This window comes from Grus americana, chromosome 21 (genome assembly GCF_028858705.1).
Source record: "Grus americana isolate bGruAme1 chromosome 21, bGruAme1.mat, whole genome shotgun sequence".
In the NCBI taxonomy this organism is placed as follows: Eukaryota; Metazoa; Chordata; class Aves; order Gruiformes; family Gruidae; genus Grus; species Grus americana.
The window spans coordinates 3,878,203-3,904,387 of record NC_072872.1 but is presented as its reverse complement, the minus strand read 5'-3'; the positions used below and the strand labels follow the sequence as shown (position 1 = coordinate 3,904,387).

The 26,185-nt window shown below is 46.2% G+C and overlaps 3 protein-coding genes across 8 annotated transcripts in view; all 3 read right to left on the bottom strand.

The window, feature by feature from the left end:
- Positions 1-24,262, bottom strand: part of EXOSC10 (exosome component 10) — a 51,986-nt gene extending 27,724 nt beyond the window's left edge. Inside the window, exons 1-25 of one of the 3 annotated variants that reach the window (XR_008580077.1) lie at positions 24,093-24,262; positions 23,149-23,285; positions 22,575-22,698; positions 21,979-22,083; positions 21,401-21,563; positions 20,521-20,632; positions 20,153-20,228; positions 19,899-20,009; positions 19,336-19,479; positions 18,783-18,973; positions 17,899-18,055; positions 17,197-17,345; positions 16,839-16,889; positions 15,965-16,076; positions 15,251-15,301; positions 14,624-14,702; positions 14,340-14,461; positions 13,934-14,026; positions 13,245-13,319; positions 12,672-12,759; positions 12,387-12,460; positions 11,663-11,831; positions 11,161-11,222; positions 9,888-9,961; positions 9,190-9,293 (exon numbers count right to left, since the gene is read on the bottom strand). Coding sequence is in view for 2 of the 3 variants with exons in the window: in XM_054849305.1 (XP_054705280.1) it covers positions 9,263-9,293; positions 9,888-9,961; positions 11,161-11,222; positions 11,663-11,831; positions 12,387-12,460; positions 12,672-12,759; positions 13,245-13,319; positions 13,934-14,026; positions 14,340-14,461; positions 14,624-14,702; positions 15,251-15,301; positions 15,965-16,076; positions 16,839-16,889; positions 17,197-17,345; positions 17,899-18,055; positions 18,783-18,973; positions 19,336-19,479; positions 19,899-20,009; positions 20,153-20,228; positions 20,521-20,632; positions 21,401-21,563; positions 21,979-22,083; positions 22,575-22,698; positions 23,149-23,285; positions 24,093-24,251 (2,709 nt within the window). In the remaining variant the exon portion in view is untranslated. Of the gene's footprint in view, positions 1-9,104; positions 9,294-9,887; positions 9,962-11,160; positions 11,223-11,662; positions 11,832-12,386; positions 12,461-12,671; positions 12,760-13,244; positions 13,320-13,933; positions 14,027-14,339; positions 14,462-14,623; positions 14,703-15,250; positions 15,302-15,964; positions 16,077-16,838; positions 16,890-17,196; positions 17,346-17,898; positions 18,056-18,782; positions 18,974-19,335; positions 19,480-19,898; positions 20,010-20,152; positions 20,229-20,520; positions 20,633-21,400; positions 21,564-21,978; positions 22,084-22,574; positions 22,699-23,148; positions 23,286-24,092 lie in introns of those variants that run through there. The other 2 variants (XM_054849305.1, XM_054849306.1) reach the window with 2 other exon arrangements.
- Positions 407-6,906, bottom strand: SRM (spermidine synthase). The gene is made up of 8 exons (XM_054849309.1): positions 6,675-6,906; positions 6,404-6,524; positions 5,962-6,054; positions 4,588-4,741; positions 3,650-3,733; positions 3,173-3,318; positions 2,128-2,250; positions 407-1,560 (listed from the first exon to the last, which is right to left on the bottom strand). Exons 1-8 carry the CDS (start codon positions 6,818-6,820, stop codon positions 1,543-1,545), a joined length of 885 nt encoding a protein of 294 aa, XP_054705284.1. The 5' UTR covers positions 6,821-6,906; the 3' UTR covers positions 407-1,542.
- A 693-nt stretch (positions 24,263-24,955) lies between the features above and the next one.
- The window catches only part of MTOR (mechanistic target of rapamycin kinase), a 66,353-nt gene continuing 65,123 nt past the window's right edge, over positions 24,956-26,185 (bottom strand). For all 4 annotated transcript variants that reach the window (XM_054800986.1, XM_054800987.1, XM_054800988.1 and 1 more), the window contains one exon: positions 24,956-25,938. In XM_054800986.1, the coding sequence (XP_054656961.1) occupies positions 25,923-25,938 (16 nt within the window). In that variant the 3' untranslated portion in view covers positions 24,956-25,922. The remainder of the gene's footprint in view (positions 25,939-26,185) is intronic.

Genomic DNA, 26,185 nt, shown 5'->3' with positions numbered 1-26,185 from the left:
TAAGCAACTGCAATTTTTTCAGAGAAGAGGATGGTGCAGCAATTGGGACAGGAATTACGTGATGCTAGCAGGCAGATGGGCAGCTAGAAGACAGCTTGGGAAGCTGTACCAGAGGCAGCATTTGGACTAGAGAATAACTTGGATAGAAGGTACTGACTTCTGCAGCATAGAGGTTGACAGAAGCTGGAGCTATTAAGCAGTCAGGTTACAATCCAAAACATGCAACGGAATCACTCTTCAAAGCTTATTTTTGATGATAAATTGTCATCCCTAGAGGCAAGGGAGAGAGGACGTCAGAGCAGCTACAGAGCGCCCCGGATGTCTTCTGACAATCACAGCAAACTTTCAGGATAGCTTTTTCCACCCCCACACTCTCCCCAAAGAAGCACACCGACCCACACTGATGTCACCTTAACCAGAGCCGACTGTTTAATTGATTGCAAGGGAGTGACAACCGCACAGTGGTTGTGCTGGGAAGATACCCACTGCACAGCGGTGGTATGGAGTCTTTAAAACAAAAGTAAAGAAGTGGAGGCAGATCCATCTCACAACAGAGTACAATGAAAAACAACTTAGGCATCTGGGGATTCTGGGGGCAGCATTAGAAATAACGATACCTCCTAAGGACTAGCAAATACCCAGGCCTGAGGCATCTCAGCATGACCGAGATATTTGTCAGCACAACTGACTCCCCAACATCAGTACTTAACAGCAGGCAATGGATCTAAGGTTTCTTTTTTATATATATATATATTTATATTTATATATATAAAGCGCCTATCACCATATTGGTAAACATTCTTTGGAACCACTCTGATGGCAGAGGTAAAGACAGGAGTCAGCCTGTTAGTACCTCAGCGCTTCTGTTTCCAACTGATTTAAAAAAAAAAAAAAAAAGCCACAAGACTTTGCTGCCAGCTTGCCTGGCTGGTGTTTAATACTGCTACTCCATCAGGGTTGGAGGGAGACCTATTGTGAATGGCAACAGTTTGCACCATGACTTCTCCAACTGTGCTGCAGAACAGTGCAGGTATCTCAGAAGGGCGGTGGGACATGACGGCTCAGACCCGTTACCAGTCAAAACGTCTCAGCAGCAGGGAGCTCCTATTTGGAGAGAGCAAGCTAAGTTTGTGCACAAAGCTCTCACTCTCTGTGTTTAAGGCTGAGTCAGTGACCCTTCTGGACTCTTCCCAAGTTTCAGAAGATCACCAGACAGAAATATGTGTCAGTTATAAATATATCATGTCAGTTGTAGGGGGTGGAGGTGGGCACAGGGAGGAGAGAAAGGAAAAAGACATCTTACGTTTCCAGCACTGGAAAGAACAGTTTTGACCTCACGCAATAAGTCACTGGACCTTTTCAATAGTCTTATCTGGCTTATGCCCCATCATCTTTAACACATCATCAAAGGGAATGTTGGCTGGCAAAGGGTTAAACAATCCCACACAGTGGAGAGCAAATCTGCAGTCTGTTGGGAAGGTCCCCACCACATCACTGATGATCTCAGGGTCCAACTTGAAGGAAGGAAGCAGCTTCTCAGTCTCACACGTCGCTCAGGGCCTGGAGTCAGCCAAAGAAAAACAGTGTCAGGATGGACCTGCTGCAGCTCTACCAGAAATCAACAGAAATAGGGCTCTGAAACATAACCACGGCATTTGCATTCATCCCTAGGACACAATGAGGAGGTTTTTTCTGGAATCTGCAGTTGCAACCCAGTTAGGAGATGACGGAACGATGCAGAATTACAGACTATCCTTCAAGAAGGCAGACTGAGCTACACTACAGCATCCTTTCTTTACCCTCTGGTTTGTGCTAGAAACCACAACGACATTTTATCTAAGACTTTTTGAGCTTTCCAATGGGAAACACCAGTTCTGCACGCTCTTGGACTTAGTTTTGGTAGGTGAAGGAAGAGTGATCTGCCATCAAGGCAAGGGACATCAACTCAAAGAACAGTTCCAAACTGAACTCCAGTCTTCCCGGACTGACTCATACTCTGCTATGTCATATAAAACACTGTCCTGCTCTGACTTGCCCACAGAAGCCTTTACGGCTGCAGGAAATCCTCAGTCCCGTATACTCCCACTCCTGCCGAAGATGGAGGAATAGCAGCACAGTCTTGCTTACCTTTCGTGCAAACTCTGGCAGAATGAAAGCTGCCCGATGAATGTCAGAGTTGTAGTATTTCAGACTCCTCTCCTCTACTTGTTGCTGTGAGAGCTGCTGCACGGGCTCCCGGAAATTTGTGTTCTGCAATAGAGAAGCCAGGTAGCTCTGTAGCGTTTGGGTAACGAGTGAAAGGCTGTGTGACAGGCATCCTGATTCATGGCAGAGAACCAAGACGACTCGCAGGAAAACAGATGACTTTCTGTTCTAGTATGAGGTCAAAAGTTCTGCACAGCTCCAGCCCCAAGGGCCGGAGTTTACACTCTGTACCTCGTGTGACTAGCCATATTCACAGATGTCAGTGTATGAGGTCAGACTGCACGTGAGCCATGTGACAGATGAAGCTGTCAGATCGCACCTGAGCATCCAAGCAGCGAGGCTTTTGCTCTTCAGAGCAGAATTCACATCTGAGTTAAGTCAGGCACTGTGCATGCTGCCAGTGCCCCCATACATAAAACACAGCAGCAGAAGTGCCGCTGGCTCTCTAAACCAACGTGACAGTTGCGTTACAGGCTTGCTGTAATGCAGCAGATTAGGAAGAGAGCAGACCTCCGTGGTCTGACACGGATTTACCAGCCTGCATCCTAACACCGACTGTCACTTGGAGGCCTCTGTACGAGCAGATTACCAGTCGCAAGCTTATTCTTATCAAACAGGTACCCACTTTATAACAGCCAGCATTGATAAACCAAAGCCTTAAACAGGCTCTGGAAATTGGTAGTAGCTTCCTCCCTTCCAAGTTTGATGTACTAGAGAGAAAACCATGTCCTTTTCTAAGGCAACCGGTTAGATTACTGGTCAATTCTGCACTTCATTCAGCGCTGAGCAAGCTGCAATGCAGCTCTGGGGCCCTGGGCTGGCAGGGCCAGGGCCCGGCATGAGTGTAGAGACCCCACAGCTGGGAGAGCTCAGTGCCACAGCTCCAGCTGTGTATGGCACAGCCCGAGCAGGCTCTGCAGGCACTTTCAAGGAGTGGAAAAGGGCGCTTCAGATGCCTGAGACTCACCGGGTTCTTGCTGCAGAGCATGAAGCCAATCTGCCCGCTGGGATATGTGGGGATGGTGCAATAGGCGTATTCCACAACAGGGAACAGAGACTTGCAGAACTGACGCATCTCCTTAATGAGATCCAGGTGCAGCCACTGGCACTCACCTACAGGGAGAAAGGAAGACAGGATACAAGGTGAGAGCTGCCCCTCTTCTCTGCACAGGCCTGTGCCGGGTTAACAGTGGTTCCAAGTCCAAACCTGCTCTACTCCGCACAGCTTGTGTGGTTTCAAAGGCAAGATAAGACCCTTATGCCAATTTTACTAAGCGCAGTCCAGCAGTTAACGAGTTGACGTATACAGATCAAAAACCTGTACCTGGGAGCTGAAATGGATTTCACTCCGTGTGGCGTTTGCCCCAAGAAGAGAGTTGCCTTTGTGCCGCACACTTTGCGTGCAACGATTTGGCATCAGCCTCTGCTCAGACAGCATCCTTACCTTGGCAGCAGAGAATCCCATCTTCTCGCAGGGCTGTCTTCATCAGCTGGTAGTAGGATTCTTTGAACAAGCTTTCTGCAGGACCTGGGAGAACAGTGAGTAAAGAAATATGTCTAGAGGGAGACTAAGATGGTAGGCTTCTGAGAGTTTGCTGAATGACCAGGCTGCACATGGACTGCACTGGAAAAGAGACATTTCAAATGGCCTTTCAGTGATCACAAGTGTTGGCAATAATCTGGAAGCAAAAAGTTTTGACCCTGGGTGAACCCCAGCCTGCACCTAGCACAGCAGAACCATTGGCATTGTAGCTTTGCTCAATAGCAAACCTAGGACCTTTATCAAAGAAAGTCCTAGCAGCTGCCTCTTGCTTCAGTGAGTATTTCTTAAACTTAACTCCTGCTCCAAACTGCCTTTTAAAGATGCCTCTCTCTGCGATGACTATAGCAAGAGCGAAGGTGACTCAAGCACTCATCGTTAAGTCCCTAAAATGAGGCGCCATAACTGCATTTGGTCCCTCTCTTCCTCAGTTTTTCCCTTCAGAAACACAGCAAGCTCACTACAGCCATCTTTAGGCTAGGTAGCTACACCAGCAGCACATGAGCTGCTGCTTCGTTAGCAGGCACACGTGCAAAGCTGTCTTTGCCAGCGTGGTGCTGCATCCCCCATGGGATTACTGGACTCAAGGATCAACTCTTTGCCAGAAGCAATAGCTGCTGGAGTTGAATTTTGAGGACAGAAACGCGACAGCTGGCTTGAAGCCTCGCTAATACAATTTTCTGGTATTCATCCTTCCCTTTCTCTACCAAAAGAACCAAGTCAGTGACAGTCTTTTTACACTTGAAAGGAGCCCGAGCAGGCTGGCATTACTTCCAGGAGGTAGGCAGAAGAGAACAGGAGGAGTGTGGAAAGCAGTACCCTTTTATAGCCAGAATTCTTACCCATGGGGTCAGACGAGTCCGTGATAATCACATCAAAGGCTTCTTGATTTTGTTTCATGAACTCAAAACCATCTCCCACATGCAAGGTCAGCTTAGCGCTGGAATACCCCACTGCCATCCCTGGGAGGTATTTCTTAGATACCTGGATCACATCCTGCAACACAGAGAGCACAAGCGGGTCAGTGGGCACTACAAGGAGCTACTTCTCAGGCTACTGTACAGCTGCAGCTGAAAGAACAGCACAATGAGTCATTTCCTTCCATGCCTTCAGCACAAATCCCACTCGCTAGCTAGATCCTCAAGAGCTGTCAGCATCTTCAGCCAACGAGCTACATGCAGCCCTCTCCTATGGCCTCAGGGTTCAGTGACACTGTTGGTCTGTCCTTGCCAAACTCAACAAGAACTTGGAGCTTCAAAAGCTCCCTGAGGAACTACGAGAATATGATTACAGATCTGACTGCTTTGTGCCCTTTTCCCTGCGGACATCACTTGCAGAGGTGATGTCAACTAAAGACTTCTTTTTTTCCCTTCCTAAATAAAACCATGCCAACAGGTTTCTGGATGCAAAATGAGAAATATCCCCACCTCTGCTTTACAGTTGGTCTATCAATTCCTCCATAAGAGACAGTTTTCTCTCTAAAACGGTTAGACAGCCGCTGCCCTAGGCCCAGTAACTGTACTGAACGCTACCAGCTTCTCACAGCTGGCAGAGACAAAAAAATATGCTGGTGTCAGGCAGTGCTTGTTCAAAACCAGGCACATATGGCTACTTAGCTTGGCAGACAGAGTACACAGTCTCATACAGCAGCGCTTCCTATCCCTAACACAGCCTTGCTTTGAGGAGACAGCAAAACTTTCTAAGAAAGTAAAACATCAGAACAAACTGACCAAGAGGAGGAGGAGGACCAGCCCATCTATTACAGAAACGCGTACACCCCCCGCCCCTGCTTATTTCCTGCTTTCAGTCACAGGGGACTGCTTAACCAAGTGACCATCCTCCTCTGGCAGGAGCGGCAGCCTGTTCTGCAGCGGGGAAGAGGGAAAAGCAGCACCTTCAGCAAGCCAGAACTCTCCTTCTCCAGACCCCACGCTTGGCCCACGCTGGCCTGGAAGGGCCTCTACCGTACGTGTGTGAAAGAAATCACAGGAAAGAGGCAGCCAGCTGCCACGTAGATGACTCGTAAGGCAAAGAGGTGGCGCTGTCAGTGTCATGCCAGCAGAACCGGCAGCAAACGCACTCGCTGCTGACAAGGGACAGCAGGTGAAGCAGCAGCTCCCGTGGATGCTGTGAAGCAGGGCTGGTTTTTGCTGGGCAGCCCGCCCGTCTGACCGAAGCCCCGGAGCACTTCCACGCAGCCGGGAGCCCCAACGCACCTCATCGATTTCGCACTGCACCACGGACTCCACGGTCGGGTGTTTCACCACCTCTCGCAGCACTCCCCCGTCGCCGCCACCGATGATCAGCACCTGGGAGAGGAGAGGGCAGAAAACCGGCCATCAGCGGGGTCGGCTCACGGGGGGCAACTTCCACAGCGCGGCCTAAAGAGGACGGCTTGAAACCCAGCAGCCGTCCGGGCCCGTCCTGCCCCGGGGGCTCGGAGATGCGCTCCGGGGGCCCGCAGGGGCCTGCCTGCGACGTTCTGTCAAGCGCCGGGCATAGGGTGCATCAGAAGCGACGGCCCACGCCAGCCTCTCGCCGCGGCAGCCCCCGAAGGGGCCGGCTGGGAGGGACGGGGGCCGCTGTGCGGGCCCCGGGGCCGGCTCGCAGGCCCCGGCTGGGGAGACCCCGCGCGGAGGGGGCCGGGGGACGACTCACTTTGCGGGGGTCGGGGTGGCTGCAGAGCGGCAGGTTGGCGATCATTTCCTGGTAGGAGAACTCGTCCCGCTCCGTGCACTGGATCACCCCGTCCAGGACCAGGACGTTGCCGTAGGTGGTGCTGGGCAGAGCGGGGGAAGCGGGGTTGGAGCCGGCCCGGGCCCGGGGCCCCGAGGCCGCGCTTCCCCGCTCCCTCCCAGCGCCGCCAGGCCCCGCCGCATGGCGCTCAGCGCCGCCGCTCCACCCGCCCCCGCCCCGGGCCGCCCTGCACCTGCGGAAGACGAGTATCTCCTGGTAGCGGGAGCGCTGGTGGTGCAGGAGCTCCTCCACCTGCAGCGACATGGCCTGTCCCGGCCACAGCCGGCACGTCTCGCGGAACCAGCCCTCGCGGATCAGCGCCGCCGCGCCGCGCTCCATCCCGGCCCGGCCGCCCCCGCCGCCCCGCAGCCGCCGCCGGGCACCTGCGCGCCGCCACCGCCTGACCCCGCCGGCGCGCGAGCCGAGCAGAGGGGCCCACGCGCCGCCCCGCCCCCGACCGCCAGCGTGCGCCGCCGCGTCCCCATTGGCGGGCCCCGCGCCGCCGCGTCCCCATTGGCCCAAGGCGGCGGTGACGCAGGCGCCAGCAGGGTAGGACGGCCGGCGCCCCGGGGCCACGTGGGGCGGCGCGCCCGGAGCGGAGCCGCAGCCGGAGCCGCCCCCGCCCCGGCGGGGAAAGGGCGCGTCCCCCCCCCCCCCCCCGCGGCTCGGCCCGCCGTCCCTCCGCGCCCCGCCTGGGCCGGGCCGGGCCAGCTCCCCTCGCCCCGCCGGCCCCTCCGCGCCACAAAGGCACCGGCGCGGGCGGAAGGCGAGGCGCTGCCCGAGCGCTCGGTAGAGCTCCGCCGCCTGCATAACCCGAGTGACTAACAGTTTGGGGGGGAGGGAAGTCTCCTCGGGATGTTTCGGGGTTAGCCGCTGTGAAAGCAGCTTCCTCACTGGTGCTCGTGCGGTTACAACACGCGGACTACGGGAGAAACGCACCAAGGTTACGCCAGGAGTGGTTCTCCAACCGGGTTACCCAAAGATCCCGAACAACTGCAGCGTGAGCGCAAAACCGTCTCAGAGCGTGGGATTCCAGTGCTACAACTCCATCCCACTCACAGGTGTAACCAGGTGAATAAAGCGTGCATGGATTTCCTAGTCACTGCCATTAAAGGCATTTTTAAAACCCAGAGTGGTAAGCCATAAAGGGAAACCAGAAAAAGACTAAAATTAAAATAATCCTTGAAACGTCACCTTGCGGGGAATTTTAAGTAGAGGACTTACACGACAGAAATTTTAATCTCTCTGCAGCCAATGGGCTTTTGGTAAGAGTTACTTGTTTTTGAATTATGGAACTATCAGAAGTGGTAAAGCTGACAGGAAGGGGAACTGGCAGCCCCTGCAAATGCACTTAGAGACAATCACTATTTAACCGCCTCTTTTCAAAAAACGTTCTCCAGCATTCAGCCATGCAAGCGGATTTTTATGAGCAGAAAGGGACTCTGTTCTACTGTTACAATGCTTCTTGGTTGGCACTGTTCATACTAAAATACCTAAGGAATTAAAACCCTCCTCTGTTCCTTCCACTCCCTACTTCCCAGAAATACAGGAAAAGATTGAAAACTAAGGAAAGCCCAAACCTCCTCACAGTCTTTGTAAAATAAAGCCCTGGGGTTGGGAACGGAGAGGGAAGTTTTTACGACTGCCCACTCAGTCCTTGCCCCTAGCCCAACAGCCAGAGAAGTAAATTCCGTCATTGCCCAAACAGGTGAGCATGAAATGGAAAATCCTTAGTGAGAAAAGGGAATCACAGAGTAAAGACAGGGCCTATAGGAAAGGCAGCAAGATCCACTGGTCAGCGGCCAGTAATCCAGGAAGCAGCTCGCCACTGATTTAATGTGGCTCCAAGCAAAGCCATCAGCCCGACCCTCCAGTACTCCTGACTTAAGTTGCTTACCTCTTTCACAGCAGCCTTTTTACCAGCCTTCAGCTGTCAGCATTTAGAATAAGCTCTGCCATCCAGCAAATTATGGGCTGCTACTCTTTCTACAAAGACTTCAGGCTAACTCAATGTGGGTATTTAAAACTATGAAATGTTAGTATCGCTGTACTGAGATTCAGTTGCAGCCCAGAACCTCACTGGCTTTCCCCAACCCAATACTGCACCTGTTTTCACCTCCTATCTAATGCTATTGCTTTCACTCTGTAACTTTACGGTGAAAAACTTTCCAACTTTATGGTGAAACCACTGGTATCTGAACCAAAAAGTACCCTAACTCTTTTTTTCCCTTAGTATCTTTGCTTAAAAATACACAAACACTGCCATGTAAACACGCTCATTTTTCATATTACCTTGTCCTGTAAGACATGAGCTGTGTGGTTCCAAATCTGTAAGCAGCGTCTAACCTAAACAACAGTCTGGCCTTATTTCCTCCTCTGGACTGCTGGGGTTTGAGTCACATCTACTGAATCCCTCTATTCTTTTCGTGCTGGCTTTGGAGATGCCAAGAGGTTCCTCTCATACTCCACCGACATGCTGGTTCTGGACATCAAGCAACTCCAAGAAATGACAAGTTTAGCCTGTGTTTGAGGATACAGGATAAACTTTCAGAATTGGAAACAAAGGAACATTGTGAGTATAATTAGAAAAACCCCAATGTAAACATAATAAAAGTTAAATCAGTGAAGATGTTTTTCCTTTCGGAAAAAAAGGGTTTTAATGAGCTTAAAAACATTTCTGTACAAAAACTGCTCAATGACTGGTATTTGCCTTCTCTTGGTGACAACACTTCTGACTATTGTTTCGTTCAGCAGCAACTCCTGCAGGTCCTGTGACGAGGACTATCTCTTTGGCCAGTGGTGCCTGGAACCCCTGCGAAAAGACAGTTACAGAAAGACTAACTCTTGCTCTAAATTCACTCAGGATTGAAAACCTTTGATAGGTTACAACAATTCTACTGAGAAAGGGTGATGATGCAGACAGAACCTCTCTCCCTCAGATGCTGCCCTTATGGAGTGTTGCTCTTTTATGACTAAATAATACACGTGGATTAAGCCTGATGAGCTACTCATTAAGCACCTATTCAGAACAAGACTGTTCAAGATTTGGCAGCACTGTTATTTATCCTCCTCCCAAGCTAGGCAAACGTTCTCCCCACCTCTACCTATCTTTGTGGCCAAAGCAAGCCACTCCCACGTCTTTTACACAAACTTTTACCTCAGCATTTCAAACTTTCCACCCAAAATTGTCTTTGATTGCGTTAATCCTGACTAAGCTTTTTTTTTTCCTTTTCTTTTTTCCTTTAAACTGACGTCAAGAAGGTGAGTAGTTGTTACGCAACCTCCTCCCATTAAACATGTGCTTAAGCTCCCACAGTAACAGAGGACATTAACTGTGCTTTGCCCATAGCTCCAGGGGACAGGTGTGGACACCCCACCACCGAGATGAGAGCAGATGACAACAAACCGATCAGCTTTCCCCGCCAGGTAGGACATGCTTCGGTTTCCAGATTGGTGCAGTTTGTTAGCTCCAGCAAATTTCTGCACAGAAGAAAAGAAAACAAAACAAACATCGTCACCACCACAGTGAGGTACCTGCCAAATAGAGTGTATTCCATGAGATTCAGATGCTCTCAGGTCCCTCCAACTTCAAGGAACCTGCTCATTTACACTGTCAGCTTTATGTTTTAGGACTTTACATGCATATGTGCTGAATGCATCTGACTGAGTGCTGTTCTACTGGTCTAACCTTGACACGTGAGGCACAACACCACACTGACAACAAATCTTACCCATCTAGACAGAAAGATCTGTACAGGTTGTCCCAAATTCACCAATCGGTTTCTTTTTCTCTCCTGAAACAAGTTTCAACTGACACAGAAAAGGGATTGCACAGGAAACTCTTTACTACACTACTGGGCATAAACTTGTTCGGCTTCCAAAATACAATTTTTAATGAATATCTAAGATGCCCCCTGGTACCTTTTGCCCTCCAGTTAAACACCCAGGAAGGCAGCATGCACAGGAAAGAGGCTGAAATGCAAGAAATGAGTTTGAGCGCCCACTGAGTTCACACATAGACACCTTATTACTTCATGCCTTAATCCCCACTCATGTGACATCACGCACCAGCACCCAAATGCTCCACGTGTGAGTGCTATGCAGGGTATACATGCAGGGTTTTAGGTAACCCGGGACTGGGGGACAATGACAACACAGGAACTGCCCTGTGCTGGTCACAGGTTTCCCCAAGTATGTGTTTGATTGGTAATGTTTTCTTTCTTCTCTTCATTCTCTCAATCAGCAATAATTTAAGTAAAAATTCTCTGAGCCGAGACTGTTTTCCTAATGACAGCATGTGGTGGTGAACATGGGCAACACGCAAACCTGCCGCAGCCTGGAATAACTGGACTGACTGCGAGATTTTTGAGAGTGCCTTGAATTTGCCATTGGGAATTTGTGACATTGTGCTGTGGTCTAAGTGTTGCGCCTGTGATGTATGGGTGTATGAAGAGGTGGGAAATAACAAGAGACTCTGAGGGGCCCCAAAAAAGCTCTTCCGGAATGGGAAGAGGCTATAATACAAAGTAACAGCTCATGACTGGAAGCTGCGCTTCACTATCAAGTGCTGTTAGGGAACATTCTGCAGAAAAAAAATCATCTATCTTTCCCAGCGAGTCCCCAGCTGGGTACATACTACCATCAACATTTCTGTTCCTTCTTTTACAGCATGTCTGTACCTTGCCTGCGTAAGCTTGCTTGGCAGGATCAAATTGTGGTGACTGCTTCGATTTGCTGCTTCCTAAGGGAGAGAGGAGAGAAGCTGTCACTAAAATTTTCCAGAAAGAACAGTACATTCCACAGTGCCCCTCTGACAATAAAAACCACAACAGTCTCTGTTGAGATGCTTTTCAGTACATGTTACAAAAGGAGTCAAATCTCCTTTGCCTCCTAGATCCTGGGGTCCAGTTAAACAGATGACTTTCTCTACAGAGAAAAGCAGCAAAATATGAATCCACAATCCCCTTGGCCAACCGTTTCAGGATTTTGTTTCCAAATCAGAAACAGGATACTAAACTGTACATTCCCCAAGTTAATTTCTTTTTAGTATTTCCCTACTGTAAGTGCATTATAACAGTTTGTACTGCCTTGGCACCTACATTCACACACAGCCTTCTCAGGGCTCAGCTGGCAACATTTTTCCACAGCCTGCAGCACTCTAGCAAGAGATCCAGATCTTACCCGCAAACACTTTGAAGTTGGACTTGCTATAATCAAAGGGGGTAAACTGCTTCGGTGCTTCCAGCTCCTCTGGTTGCTGGGAGGGTTTTGGCCGTTTCTTCTCTTGTTTTGGCAACTCTGCTCCCGTTTCACTCATGACTCTCTCCCTCTTCTTGTTAGCTTGTTCCTGCTGTGAAAGCAACCCACAGAATAGAAACAAGGACAAGTTCAGGAGAGGAGAATGAAGCATCTCTGTGCAGGCATGAACACCAGCATACAGATGAACTGCCCAATGGACCTAGGCCCCAGTGGCAGCTATTGCCTGTGGCAAGAATAGCGCAGGGAGAAAACACTGTCGTCTTCTTTGGGCCTAAATGGCTTTCCCCTCCACGCCCCCCCTCACAGCAGGGACTTCTCGGATGAAAAGCCAAGTTGTCATTTCACAGGATACTGAAGGCTGAGATCTGCTGTGGCCCCACAGGCATATTTGGGGGAAACTAAGTGAGGAGCAGAGAGGTGCAGCAGTGGAAAACATTCCCTACTGAAGATATGGAGGGATGCGAGGACGCGCACAGCACAGTTACTAGCGGCCTGTTGCTACACACAAGGCAGAACCACAGAAAGACTGTTATCAAAAGACTGTCATTCAGGTATTTCAGAATTATAGGGCTCAGAGTTTCATTCTGAACTATGTTACAAAGGTCAAAAGGGGCAAAGGCTGAAAGTAGGGAAATAAATGACATACCACAGCTTGCTGACGAACAGACGCAATAGTTTCTGTTGCCTTTTTATACAGCTTCTGTGCCTGGTAACGAGCAGCTATGGAAACAAAGCAGCATTACTGTAAAAAGCAGGAGTAAGTTACCAAGGAGCCTGGAATAGGCAAGCAAACCAGGTGGTAGCAAGTCTCAAACCAAACAGAGTACAATCTTTGTCAAACTATCTTATCCATCAGGACATCCATCATCTAAGGTTTTCTTGTAACTGGGAAACAAGCTGTGTGCATTGGGGAAGGGAAGAATGGCTGTACCTGACTGTTGGGCTGCTTTCTTTTTAGTTTCATTCTTGGACTCCTTCTGTACTTTTGTCTGAGTCATTAATTTCCATCGATTGCTGATCTGCAATGAAAAAAATTACCTGGGATCACTTTCTTTGAAGTTTTATGGCAAAAAGGAGTTTATAAACTTGCTACCACATGCTGGTCTTCATTAAGAGTACAAAAGATCAAATTGGATTGTAAAAGAGATTAAGATCTGCTGCAGCAGGTAAAGTAAAACCATGTGCTTTAAAAGTTCTGAGCTACAAACAAGCCATGAGAACAACGGCAGATACAGGCTTCAGCAGCAGTTTGCAGCTTTGACAGACAGGGAACATACAGTGGAAAGTCTCCAATCCCTGGTTCTTCTAAGGATACAAATGCTACAGAAACAATGAACTACAGACGCAGAAAACTGTCAAGTTTCTCAAAACTTAAGATTCTTTCTCTAAGGAGAATTCAAAGACAAAAAAAAAAAAATCCTATTGCTGGGGTTCCCAAAGGAAAATAATCTACTTATTTGTTTCTTTTGTACTACTTGGCAGGAAATTTTAGCATGAGTCTTACTTCATAAATTTTTGATGACGGGTCAAACTTTGCAGATTGTGAGACATATGCAGGATTCTGTTCTGAAGGTAGGTACTGTAGAGAGGAAAAAACCATTTTGCTTTAAACGTAGCACATGACATTTAGCTCATTGCTAAAATGCTACTTAAAATGTTTCGAATCAAAAAGTTTGTATTTAAGAAACATTGTACAGATAGATCACCTTTTGGAAAAAGAGTAATTACCACAGCTATGGCCAAGAAAAATGTTAAAGGAAAACCAAACAAAAAGAAAAACCAACTCCAAACTACACACCAGAAAAAGTTGGTTTGATATTATTTCTCGTAATTTGCCACTCCAAATCTATAAGAAAGTATTCTATTGTTCTTCTGATTCATTAGAAGAGTAAAATCAGCTCACTAACTCTAGCTAGAAAGTAAAGATGAAAATGTGATGCAAATTAAAAACCCCCTCAAACTTGATTAAAAAAACCCAAAACAGCGAGAGGTCTGTTTACTATGTAGAAAGACAGATATCTAAGAGGCATTTCAATGTGTTTTGAAAACAAGTTCACACGTGCGTGCTTTGCAAGAGGACACTCTCTCAATTGCAGTAAGAGAGCAGCAGCTGATGCTGTATCACAGCTCAGAGCATCCTCTGCACTAGGTAGTTTGTGAGTCCCACTACAAGTATGTATTGGGAGCTTTTACCATTCGAAATGGATTTTCAAAGGACTCCATAATACGCTGGGCTTTCTGCTGTGCAGAGGTTAAGGCCTTCTTTCCTTCATCTTCATCACGTTCCTAAAACACACAAACAAAAAGAGAAGAAATACTAACATTAATTTTTGGTTTTGGCTACTGCCATTCCACGCATGATATTTCTCACTTTATCTGAAACTCCAGTGATGGCAGTAACCCTCCACAGATGTAATTAACCTGCTGGCCTCCTAACCTCGTTGTCTTGGTTATGACATATACTTGACTGGAAGCCAGTACCATTTTCATGCATGTCCCACTTCACTATTTCTTGCAACACTTTCACACAGTTTTATCAAATTATTAAGCATGTTTTCTAATAGTTAAATACTGACACTATCACAAACATGTTGCTTACACTGAATATGCTGACAGTGGCTGTAGCAACAAGACATGTTGACTCTGGCTGAACATGCTGAATATTCATTGTCTCCTCACTGTCTGAAAAGAGACAACCATGTTCCAAAATTGATGCGGGCTCTACATGAAAAGGAGACAAAATTTTTATTAGATACTTGTATATTTTACTGCTCTTTTGTGTAATGAGATTTCACTGAAAGTTTCTTCAGGGCTGCTTCTTTCCCCATATCAAAGCCACATCATGTCATTATTAGTATGGTTTTTAGGTTAAGTCCAAATTACCCAAGGCTGAGTTGTTCCGAAAATCATCCACAGGAATCCGGGAACTGTCATGTGGTCCAAAGAAAGTATTCTCCAGCTTCTGCAGAGAGATTCAAATTAAAACCACCATTAATAGACTATGATCTGTGTATGTTTTCACATATTGCAGAGACACATTAATGAAAATTCAAATAAGAGTGGAATTCAGAGACTGAATATTCTTAATATAGTTCACCTGCCAGAGCATATTGCATCTGGCATCAAAAGGATATCTGTGCAAACACCCCCTGGCTAATGGAGATGCTTTACTTCGTATGCATAAGGCAAGTAAATGAGTCAGCCTTAGAAACTCATCTGAAACCTTCCTTCTTACAAATCAGTCAATACAGACTAACAGACATGAAACTGTCCAGCAGCTGGAGCATTTGCTGATGGAGCCTTAAGTGCTGCTACTATGGTGGTTTGTAAAATGCCCATTTACAGCTGGCAATGTTATGAGTTGAGCACAGAAAAGTAACATTACCCTAAAGCAGAGACAACTGTAAAATGGATGAGAATAAACAATTTCCTAGAACCTAGCATTTTGCTGCATTTGTTTCTGAGTTTAAGGCTTAATAGATTAGGTAACAAATATTATGCAAACGGTACCTCAGGGTTGACTGGAGGTGCTCTCTTCTTGACTGTCACAGCAGTCTCCGACTAGAATGGGAGAGAAAGATAAGTCACTTACATGCACCTGCCTTATTTCTTCTAGGCTGGCCTCCTTATCAATGTTTTCAACACATTTATTACAAGCCGGTAGGTTAATAAAATTACGTTCCTTCTTCTTCTCCCACAGTGTTTGCATATGGATACATTAAACACCTCACACAGAAAGGACACCTTCATGCTCACAAATGGGTTTTGTTTCACTAGAGGAAGACTGTATTAGTATTAACATGCTGATGATATATTTTAAGTAATGAACCTTTTACCCTAGGAGGTTTTTTTTGCTCCAGCGTAGCTGTAAAAGATTTATGAATCCATTTACATGGCCAACAAATTCCACAAGGTCCGGTTCTTCCTCACACAGGCAAACATGATGTACAATGTAAGACAAACAACTGCACCCTGTTCAAGTAGTGTCTTCTTTCACTGCTCTAGTTCTCCAGGAAACTACACTGTGTGTAAGCCAGTACTCAGCAGACAATAGACACGCAAGAAGATGCAATATATCTTTGTGCTCTACTACAGAACACTATATTCAGAGTGTTCAAAAAGCAAACTTTGGCATACACATCATCATAGGTCACCATTTAGCTCCAGTCCCTGGCTTATGGAAAGCAAGCGATGAGTCTCTTGTGTGGTACAAGCTACTCCTACCTTGAGAAGAGGCATCTCCCGGGCCTGCTGAATGAGAAGATGCAATTCATTAATCTGCTGGCAAACTAGTGGTGGGACTGGATTACAGCAAGCAATGATGCCCTGGGGTTCTCTAAAGAGAGATGAGAAGAATTCAGTGTGCTATATTTATGGCCAAGATGTCAGGCATTTGTATTCAAAGGACGTGCAACCAGATATAACCACGGTCCTGACTGTGACGGAATAAGACAAGTCAGATTAATCTGTCCGAGTTTATTCTCTGTGATGAAAAAATTCTTCTGTACCAGGTTTGTGCAGATAAGGAGAAACCATTAACTCAGTTCTCCTCTCACTTATCTTTTCTGTGGTCGGTCTGTCTGTCCCCGTATTCATTTCGTTCCTTGTTCAATATTCATCTATGGAAGTTGAGCCCAGCAGTGGACTTGCATTTAAAGTTGCATTTTTATTATTTTCAAGTATGGATATTAGATAATGAGTGCCAACTGTTTGAGGAAAATGTTGTATAAATTGGGCGTTTTAAGGGATCCGTCCCTTACTCCCACCCCCAATCTCTTTAGGAAAAAAACCCCAAATAAATGTTAGGGGGGAACTCATCCCTCTCTTGCTCTGTAATACTGCAGGAATCTCAGGAGGGACATGTGACATATAGCAATGCAAAGGAATGTGTTTTGTTAGTGGAATAAAATCAGAGAGATGTATCCCAGAAGTCTGGAGGCTTCTGAAGGAATGTTGCTATTTATTTCTCTTCCAAACTGAAGAACTATAGAGAAAAGCAGTATTGATAGGACCAACTGCGGAAGTAATTGCACACTAGCAAACGACTTTCCTGGGTATTAAAATCAAATGAGACTCCTCAAGGGTGAACAAAACTTACTTGGGCAGTTCCTCTGCTATCTTCAATAGCATATGATTTGGTAGCACGTATCTACAACACAAAGAGGCAGTGTGAATGTAACAGAATGTTAAAAACTCTTAAAAATACCTTCAAAGTGCACAAGTCTGCCCCAATTACAAGGTCTGAAAAGATGAAATCAGTTAAAAAGAATTTAAATAGGGCTGATCTGGATACCTGTAAAAATTTACTGCTAACATAACAGGACTTCTGTGTAAAAAGCAGCCCGAGGTAGGACACCAATTTCTATAGGTAACAAAGTGGATCCACCTTGGCGAGGAGCAGAGGGGCACAATCCAAGAGACTATTAAGCCAGTGTTTGTAACAAAAGACTTCCTACCCTGTACTCTCATCCTCTTGACGTGCAATCTTGTCTCTCCATGCAAACAGTAACCTAAATGCCGCTAGCTGCTGTGTGTCGAGATGTTTCTTCTGCCTCCTGTAGAGCTCAAGGTAGGATTCATCTGAAAAGAGGGGCTTGATGTATTTCTGGACAGGAAAAAAGAAACGCTCGTGATCAGTATCAGATTTGTGCTTTCTAGTTTGCTTTGCTTCACCGAGACAATCTCACACACATACAGGGAACTGAATAAACTCAGATACAATGTGCCTTGGAGTTTTTACCCTAAACTATTGGTAGGAGCCTATCCCTGAAAAACATGAATCTCATCTATTTTTAGGGGAAAACCACCTTCACCAACTCCAGGAGCAGCTTTAGACATACAGTATCTTCACACTTTTACTACATTAGACAAGGAATGTCCAGTAGAACTGGAAACGTAACCCCGCTCTTGGGAAAGACACACCCGAAAGCATCGAGCGGCCAAGGAGTGCTAGCATTCAGAAAACAGGAAGAAGGCATCTGAATCTAAGGATTTTAGCTAGAGAAACAAGTGCCTGCACACAACTGAGTCAGAGTTTACACAGCTGTTTTCAGACACACGCAGAGGAAAAAAAATCCTAGACGTAGAATAGGCAAAGGACTTTCTGTCCTGCTAAGCCCATACTCTGATTCAGGTAATCCAACCAGGTGAAGCTTTACCTTCAGGCAGATGTCCTTGCTGCGGTGCCACACAACCTGCAACTGAGTGGGCTGCTCATTCCCTCTCTCCCACAGTGCCTCCCTCACTTTATCATAGATGTAGAGCAAGTAGTGAGTGTCATCACGGGCATACTGAATCATTTCTTCTGGCAAAGGGCTAGAAAAAGAGCCAAAATTACACTAATATATTTCAGTCGCCCCACTAAGCTGTCATTTCCCTCTTGCAAGGCATATTAGGGTAAACTGCACGTAAAACACACCAAGAACTAATATGGAAATTCTTCTGTGTCCTTACTGAAGGATTTGTTGGCCAACTGCAGTAACATGCTGTGCACTCTCCAATTCAGATGGCATCTTGCTCACATGCCGGACAGCAGGATTGCCGTGTGGCTAAGCGAGATGGCAGAACTGCTTGCTATGGTGTTTGTCATAACTCTTCTCTCCCTGCAGAGCCTACAAAAAGTAGGCCTGGGATCTCTGTGGTGTGCAGGGTCCATCTGCATAGCCAAGCTCATTGCTCCAACAGCACACTCTACTTAGCGTGGGTGACAATGTTTTTGTGGGGGCTCTAGAGGAGCAAATACTGACTTTCTCCATAATACTGCTGTGGTTAAGCACTGTTCCTAAAAACTGAGCTTCCAGGAGCTTTCCATTACTTAATCCTCCCCGATCTTCCCAAAAGAACACATTTTCTAAAGAAATGTGGGAAAACATAACAGTCATAAAAGAACTTAAAGCACAGCAAGTAAACGCTGTGCTCGTTCACTTTGAGACCAACCTACAACTATGGGGCTTGCAACTAGAAACATGCTCCTGCTCTAACAATACAAACAAGGATAAGTGCTACCTTGCAGCTCTAGCCCATTTAAGGGGTCAGTTTTTACCGTATCCTCCAGTCAGCCAGCTGGTACTGCTTGTCAGCATCTACATTGCAATACAGCTTTAGCAAGTGGTCCAAAGAATGTCTGCCAAGATTGAGGAGACGAGCAGCTTGGTGAGTATCAAACACGTTCACCAAGTACAGACCAAAGTCTTTTTGCAGCCATTCCACATCTGAATCGGCACCATGAAGGACCTTGAAAAGCAAAACAAATTGAGAATGACATGAAGAACATTTCTACTCCAGGCTGGCAGTTCTGTGGTTTCACATTCATGTGTCTAGGACCAGATTTCTTTTCTCTCTGTCCTTCACTGTTAAATACAGAACTACTAAATGAGTGGACTTGGCAAGTAACTCCCCACTTTCATCAAGGAAATGGGCACACGAACAAATTACAATGAAAGCAGAGCCAAGTGACCAAGACAGAGCACACAGTGTGCTCTTAACTACAATAAAGCTTAAACTAAGGGACAATAATAATAATAATAATGATAACAACAACAATAACAACAACAACAATGAATTCTGGTGGTGAACTGGTGAATTTGGCAGCTGACCTTCACAATCGCAGGGTCTGTGAAGGTCTCGTTGAGAATGTTCATGTCACTGCGCAATTCCAGTGCATCAATAATGAAGTCTTCTGTTCGGGTGGAAATCTGCATCAGACATGTCAAGCCCAGGAAGCTCCTGTAGGAATGGTGCTGAACAACATGGAAGAGATGTAAGATAGGAACCATTACAGAAGTAACACCATAAAACAAACAGACCCCAAATGAAGGAAGAAAAAGTAACAGAGGACTTCTTAAAGCAAAAGACAATTAGATGAGCAAGCTTTCTCTTTGCAGTCGCTAACATGACATAAAAAAACATGGGCGGAATTGAAATAAATTCAGTATGAAGTGTGCAGCCAGTGCTGCCCATTGGAAAACTTGTAATATAGACACAGTTTAATTCAATCTTCTAGATAACATCTAGAAGGGTCATGAGCTGTCTTTCCATGTCAGAAAGTACAAAAAGCAGGAGAAAAAGACGACTACAAAACAGACTAGAAGACTATAATGGTCTCCTAGGTACTAATAGTACACATGCGACTTTTAAACACAAAAGGCAATCTGATTACCTCTAAGTCCAGAGCAAATTCTTTACAGTTCATAAGCTTTTCATTTAGTTCTACCAGCTCATCCAGTGTGGTGATAAAATGACAGGGTGTTTCCTTGATGGGCCTGTACATCTGGTAGAGCAAATTATTAGACATGGTATGTTTTCTGTCAATTCCCAGCCCTGACCTCCACCCTCAATTCTGAAATTCGTCAAGTATGGCTGGCTGTAAACTTACTGCATCTGCACTAAGTTTAAGTTAATGTGGGCACCAACCTGGGGTTCTGGTTTCTTGAGAACTCCATCTGGTGGAGAAAAATGTTCCAGTTCATACTGGTAAGGGTGAGCAAACCTGTGGAAATCAGGAAGACAGGCACAGAGGAAATTTCAGTCATCTTTATGAAGCCAGAGCACAGAGACTCTGAGAGCTATGGCAGTTTCCTTATTGAGTAAAAATTTTGTCCCTTATTAAACATAGGTTTAAAATTACTGCAGATGTCTAAAGCAAATCACACACAACGTAGCGTACAGACACAAACACATGCAGAGCTGTTACACATGAATAGCATCAGCACAATGGGACCACAAAAATGCACGTTCACCAATGGTACTCCAAGCACCTTGCTGTCAGTTTAATTTCTTACATGTCTTGCTCAGTTTGCTGCGTCCTCTGCTGGTGTATGAAGTCTGCCAAAGCAGCTGGTACATCCAAGTCTTCAGGGCGCTCCTTTCGTTCCCGTCCACTTTTTGTGAGGGCTGAACAACCAATATGGAACAACTGGACTGTATCCCACACATAACATGTTCTCAGCCTACTACTCTCTCCCCTCCACCCACCACAAGATCCTATTAAAACCATGAAGTATCAAAAATCTTAACAATTTAGACCTGCAGCTTTTGCTGTCAGCAAGATTTCTGTCTGCGCCTCTAATGACAACTCAGTTACTAGGTTTTAACAGGCTGTTGTTAAGCAAGATGCAAGGTGGTTCTGCTCAAGAGCTTGGAAGGATGCTGAAAAATCTTCAGTAAAATCTTTCAATCGTTTCCAGTGACTAAAATTACAACTGCATCTGTGCAGACTAAGGATGAATCATCAGCAGCAGAATGACACGTTGCCAAGATATGATGTTACGCTGGCAGCTTTGATAAAGCACCCAAAGCAAAGGTTGATCTAACCATATACCTCGCACTCCTAACTAATTAGAAAGAAGTATCTGTAAAGCCAACTAGACTAGTCAAGACCACTTCTGGTGCCAGAGTGACTCTCATCGTGCACATTCAATGGTGGTAAAGAGAAGCATTTTTGGGGAACAGATTATTTACTGTACACCAACAAGAAGATGCTGTATGCTGACCTACCCTTACGTTACACATATGTAAACAACAGAGTCACAGAGCTTACTGCACCTAAATGGTCACCATCTCCTGCTGTTTTTACAGTCAATGATTTCTCCTTTAGACTGTGATGACACATTTGGGTCAAATACTCTCAATAGGTTACCCAACAAAAAATAAACCCCTTACCTTCAGGCAAAGGTTTCAAAGCATTTGGCTTGATAAAAAGTTTAGGTACAAAGGGAGTATTGGAATTGTCAATCTTCTCCCGAAACTTCAGCTGTGGTCGAGAGATATTCTTGGCATGAAGCAGCCGGAAGGTTTCAGTTTGACTTCTCTTGTGGGATTCTGCCTATTTAAAAAAAGGTAAGCCACAAAACTCACACGAGTTAGCAGATGTTCAGAGCTTCTTTTACTCGGTCTTACCCAATATTAAGAGGAATAAAGTTGTACCCCAAACCCAAAAGTGAGTCACTCTTTTGCAGTGAGTCCAGCACCTAAGAATGAAAGTTCTTTGGATCGGGATCTGAACTCATATGAATAAGCAAAACAAAGGCTGTTGCATACATGAAATTGAAATGGCAATTGAAGGCACATAGAATCCAGAACCAAGTTTGAATAAAAAGGAAAAGAAAAAAAAGAGGGAGTGAGTTAGGATGTGTAAAAAACCATGACAAAACATTTAATTACTCAACTTCACTGGAAAATCAGTAGCGCCAATGCTAAGGAAAAAAGATAACACAGCAAACTGAGCACAGAGGCCTCACCTTGCGGTTCCAGCTGGAAACAATCGTCTGTGGGGGCTGTAACCCAGCAGGGAGGACTGGTTGCTGGTTTTTGTTCACTCCTGCTGCCTCATCCAATAAAATGCCCTACATTCCAGAAAAGAGAGGTGAACACCAAACACCTGTTAAATTACCACACTCAACCATTCTAGTCAGACTGAATAAAGAACATCACACAAATAGATACCTCCCCAGCCATCTCCCCAAATTCTCTGCAACACGAGACAGACAAACATGGGAAGAGTATGTTGAACATTGAGGTAGGAAGAGTTTCCTCAGAGAAGCAGCTCTATGAATTTACAGACTTGTTCTCAGGTTGTAAGGTTCTTGTGTCAAACTGTGTTTAGTTTCCTCACAGGTCACATATTACCTTCTTGCTCTTTGCCATAACCCATCTGCTTTAGCTCCTGTGACCACTGGTGTAGCACATGGAAACGTTTTCAAAATTAAAATCATCAGATTGAGGAAACACTAAGCGTTAACTGTGAAAGTCCTACCCCTGAAATTCTTGCAATGAAAGAACAACGTGTGGCAAACAAACAGTTTATAAGAACACCATCCAGAAATAATTTGCTTACCACTCTTTCAAGAATAACATCGTTGGAGTCAACCAGCAGATCAAATCTATCATCCAGATCTGTCACTTTACTGTGATCTTTCATGTGGCTCTGGCAGCCATGGTACCGCATCACCCTGCTCATGCTTGCAAAAGAACAGTACGGCTATTAACAACTTGGAAGCAGGCATGCTAAACACAAAATCATCAATTCCATTTGACTTTCTACATCTTTAAAGTTTGAAAATAAATCAAATGCAGTACTTATAGATAACATTGCATGAGCAGAAGAAATATCTATACAGTCCTAAGAGTTAGAATTTCTTACGAATCATGTGACTTCTAAAATAGATAGCCTAATACATTTTATATCAGCCTCTGCTCTCTGCGCAGCTCTTTTTCCAAATCATTATAAAAAGCCCTCTTTAAACTTGTTACTTAAACTGTCAAGTGCTAGGGAAGTAGCTAAAATTAGGTATGTGAAATAAAACATCTTTTTATTTATAGCAAGTTCAGTGTCTCCAAAGAAGGGTGCTACTTTCTGTTTTGGATTAGAAGCTATTAGCAACAGCCCAGAGACACAAAAGCATCCTTACCAGTGAAGGAGACAGTCACCCTGTGTTTCACAGTACGCCCGGAAGCCAGGGAAACTTCGGTAGAAGTCATACTCATCGCCAGGCTGAGGAAGCCCATTAGATGCCTTTGTTGCAGCTACCACTACGCCAAGAGCATACTGTGCAAGAATACGACATTATTAGAAATTTTTTTCAGTGTTTTGTTCCTCCGTTTACCCAGGATACTATTTGGTAGAAACACATTTTGCTTAGCTTGTTTGCACTGCGTGTTTCTAATATATAGTATCATGGGGCTTTTCAACATGAGTAACCTTACAGTCATTTAGTTCACATTGTCTTTTTAGAGCCCTTTAAAATGATGAAAGTCTAGTAACAAGACTTAAAACGTAGTTTAGCATTTAAGGTCTGAAAGAAAGCTTATTAAATCAGTAGAAACGCAAAGAATTACTTTAGTATTATTTTAATAAAACAAAACACCCTTGCGATGCTCCCTGCTCGAGAACCAGCAAGCGTTCCCTCTCTTGCAAGCAGCAGCAGCGCGCACAGGTGAAGGCAAGAGCCGTGAGCCAAGGGACAAGGCCCATCGCCACCGTCCAGAAATGGCCCTCGCGAGGTTCCCGCTTCCTCTGCATGTCGGGGACTCGCGTGGGGAGGCAGCAAACGCCCATCCTGTGCGCTTTACAAGACCGCGCTCAGAAGAGGCCCGAGCCCAGGGCGGTAGCAGGCCCCAACGCGCTGCTCTGGTCCCCGGCACCCGTGGGAGCGGCCCGCACCCTCCCTGCCGCGCATGGCGGGGAGCGCCCACAGGGGACTGCCCACGGGTGGCATCTACTTAAGTGGGGGCCCTCAGGCAGCCCCCACAGGGAAGAACTACAGCTCCCGGTACGCCCCGAGCCGCGCACGGCACGCCGGGAGCGGTAGTGCACGGCGCCCGCCCCGCTCCCCCAGGGCCCATCGCCGCGCACCTTGACGAAGGCGTCGACATCATTGAAGCCAAGCAGCCCCGCCGCCGCGCTGCCCCCCTCGGTCTCCGCGGGTCGCCCCGCCGCCCCCCGGGGCCCTTCCTGCCCCGCGGGGCTCTCCGCTGCCGCGCTGCCGCTCCCGCCAGCGACGGCGGCCGCCATGTTGTCTCCGCTGCTACGCGACGCTCAGAAGTTCTCGCGAGAATGCGGCCGTTATGCGGTGGCGGGGGGGGGGACGACGCATGCGCACGGGGAGGCGGCGCCAGGGCTGCTCTGTGACGCCCCCAGGCGGCGTGGGGTGGGAGAAGGGGGACCGGGGGGACACTCGGGGCGGGACCCCGGCCCTCTTCCCCACACAGCACCCACCAGTGGGGCCCCGGTCCCATGGCAGCCACCCCAGTGCCTGGAAAGGGGACAGAGGGCACTGCCACCCAAAGGCCCCCGACTGCCACCTGCCTACTTCCCACTTTCGGGGTGCAGTGCGGGCACAAACAGGTGGGGAAGCCCTCAGAGGCCCTGCCGGGACAGTGACACAGCCCACACTGTCCCTCGAGTGGTGGCTGTGACTCTTGAGACCAAGAAAGCTGATGTTCTTACCGCATGGATGACATCGCATCTGCTGGAAACTAAAATTTAGGGGTGGTATGGTCAAGTTTCTTTTACCCAAGTGACAGACATCATTCAGTCGTGGTAACTGTGCCTCCAGCTTCTATCAAAAGGGAAATATAGCCAACCACCGGAGCTGATGCAGAAAGAGACAAGTCAAAGCCATGGCAACAGGAAACTTTTGTTAAAAAAATAGATAATCCATGTCCCTGTCTCTTCCTAAGTACTATTTAGGAATAAACAAGAACACAGTCAAAATGTTTACATTTTGGTGTAATTTATTGGCACAAAAATATTCAAATACAACATGGCATCTAAACATGGCTACTCTGTTGTATTTTGTGCATTGTTTTTAATATGTTTAATTCATAAATCATAACTTTATCTTCACCCTCATGTTTAATAACCATTATTTTCTGTTTCAAGTTATGACCAGTTCTCCCCACATCTGCCTCCTATGCCAAGTACTAACTTTTCCTAGTTATTTCCCAATACTGCTTTTTAATCCAGACACCGTGAGAAGCTCCCAAGTGGTATTTCATTTGTACCCTGCATCCAGTTTGCCACCGATCAATCCGCATAGAGGCGCATGACTTTGCTCAGCTCAAGGTCTTCAATTCGTGGCTCTGCTCTGATATCCTGATCTAGTCTGAAACACGACTTCTGCACTACTGTAATGAGCGGATATACAGTCTCCAATTTTGGGGCAAGAATCAAGTTTAAAAAAAGGTAACAGGATGAAACAATGGTAAAATTCTGCTTCTCTTTCCAGTTATCCAGCTCACCCCCAAAACCTAAATGAAGCCTCCTGCACAAGCACACTGAGCTCACTTATCCACACCAACAGGACTGACCAGGGCAATAATTAATCTGCAAATGACTTAGTTACATTGCAAAGTAAGTCAAAACCCGTATATAGTTATTTTCAATGGATCACCAGTTCCCCAAAGACCAAGCGGAACCATAGACATCTGTGGTACAATCAGTCTTTGCTGTCCTGGAAACCCAAATCAAGTGTTGTGTTTCAGACAGCTTGTGTTTTTCCAACAGCAGCTATACATTGGCTTAAACCAACTTTTAATATACAATAACTCTTTTCATTTACATTTCAAAATATTTGACAAAGGCTGTATTTCAGTCCAACGTTCAGTTTGTGTTTGTAGAAGAGCAAGTTTGGAGTGCAAAAGCCTCCAGAACAAAAGGCTGCGGATAGTTTGGAATCTTCTGTTACCAGAAAGGACACCTAAAGAAAACAAAGATGTTGACTTGCACAGAGTTTCACAAAGGCAACACAGACAAGGACTGAGATTCCATACTAACTAGCCACCACTTTAGTATAGGAAAAGTTGACAGGTGATCCGCATGCTTCTTTCCAGCTAACGAAAGTTTAAAAATGCTAAAAAGATCTAATTCCTTAAGCACAGTCCAAAGTTAGCTAACTCAAAGTGACAGTAAATCGTCTCTGTTTACTTTAGAACATGTGGCTCTTC

Coding starts and splice junctions, on each gene's coding strand:
- SRM (XM_054849309.1), bottom strand. CDS start 6,820: ATGGAGCGCGGCGCGGCGGCGCTGATCCGCGAGGGCTGGTTCCGCGAG. Junction 3,734..4,587: donor GGACTCGTCTGACCCCATGG/GTAAGAATTCTG, acceptor CTGTTCTCCCAG/GTCCTGCAGAAAGCTTGTTC. Junction 3,319..3,649: donor TGGGATTCTCTGCTGCCAAG/GTAAGGATGCTG, acceptor TTCTCCCTGTAG/GTGAGTGCCAGTGGCTGCAC.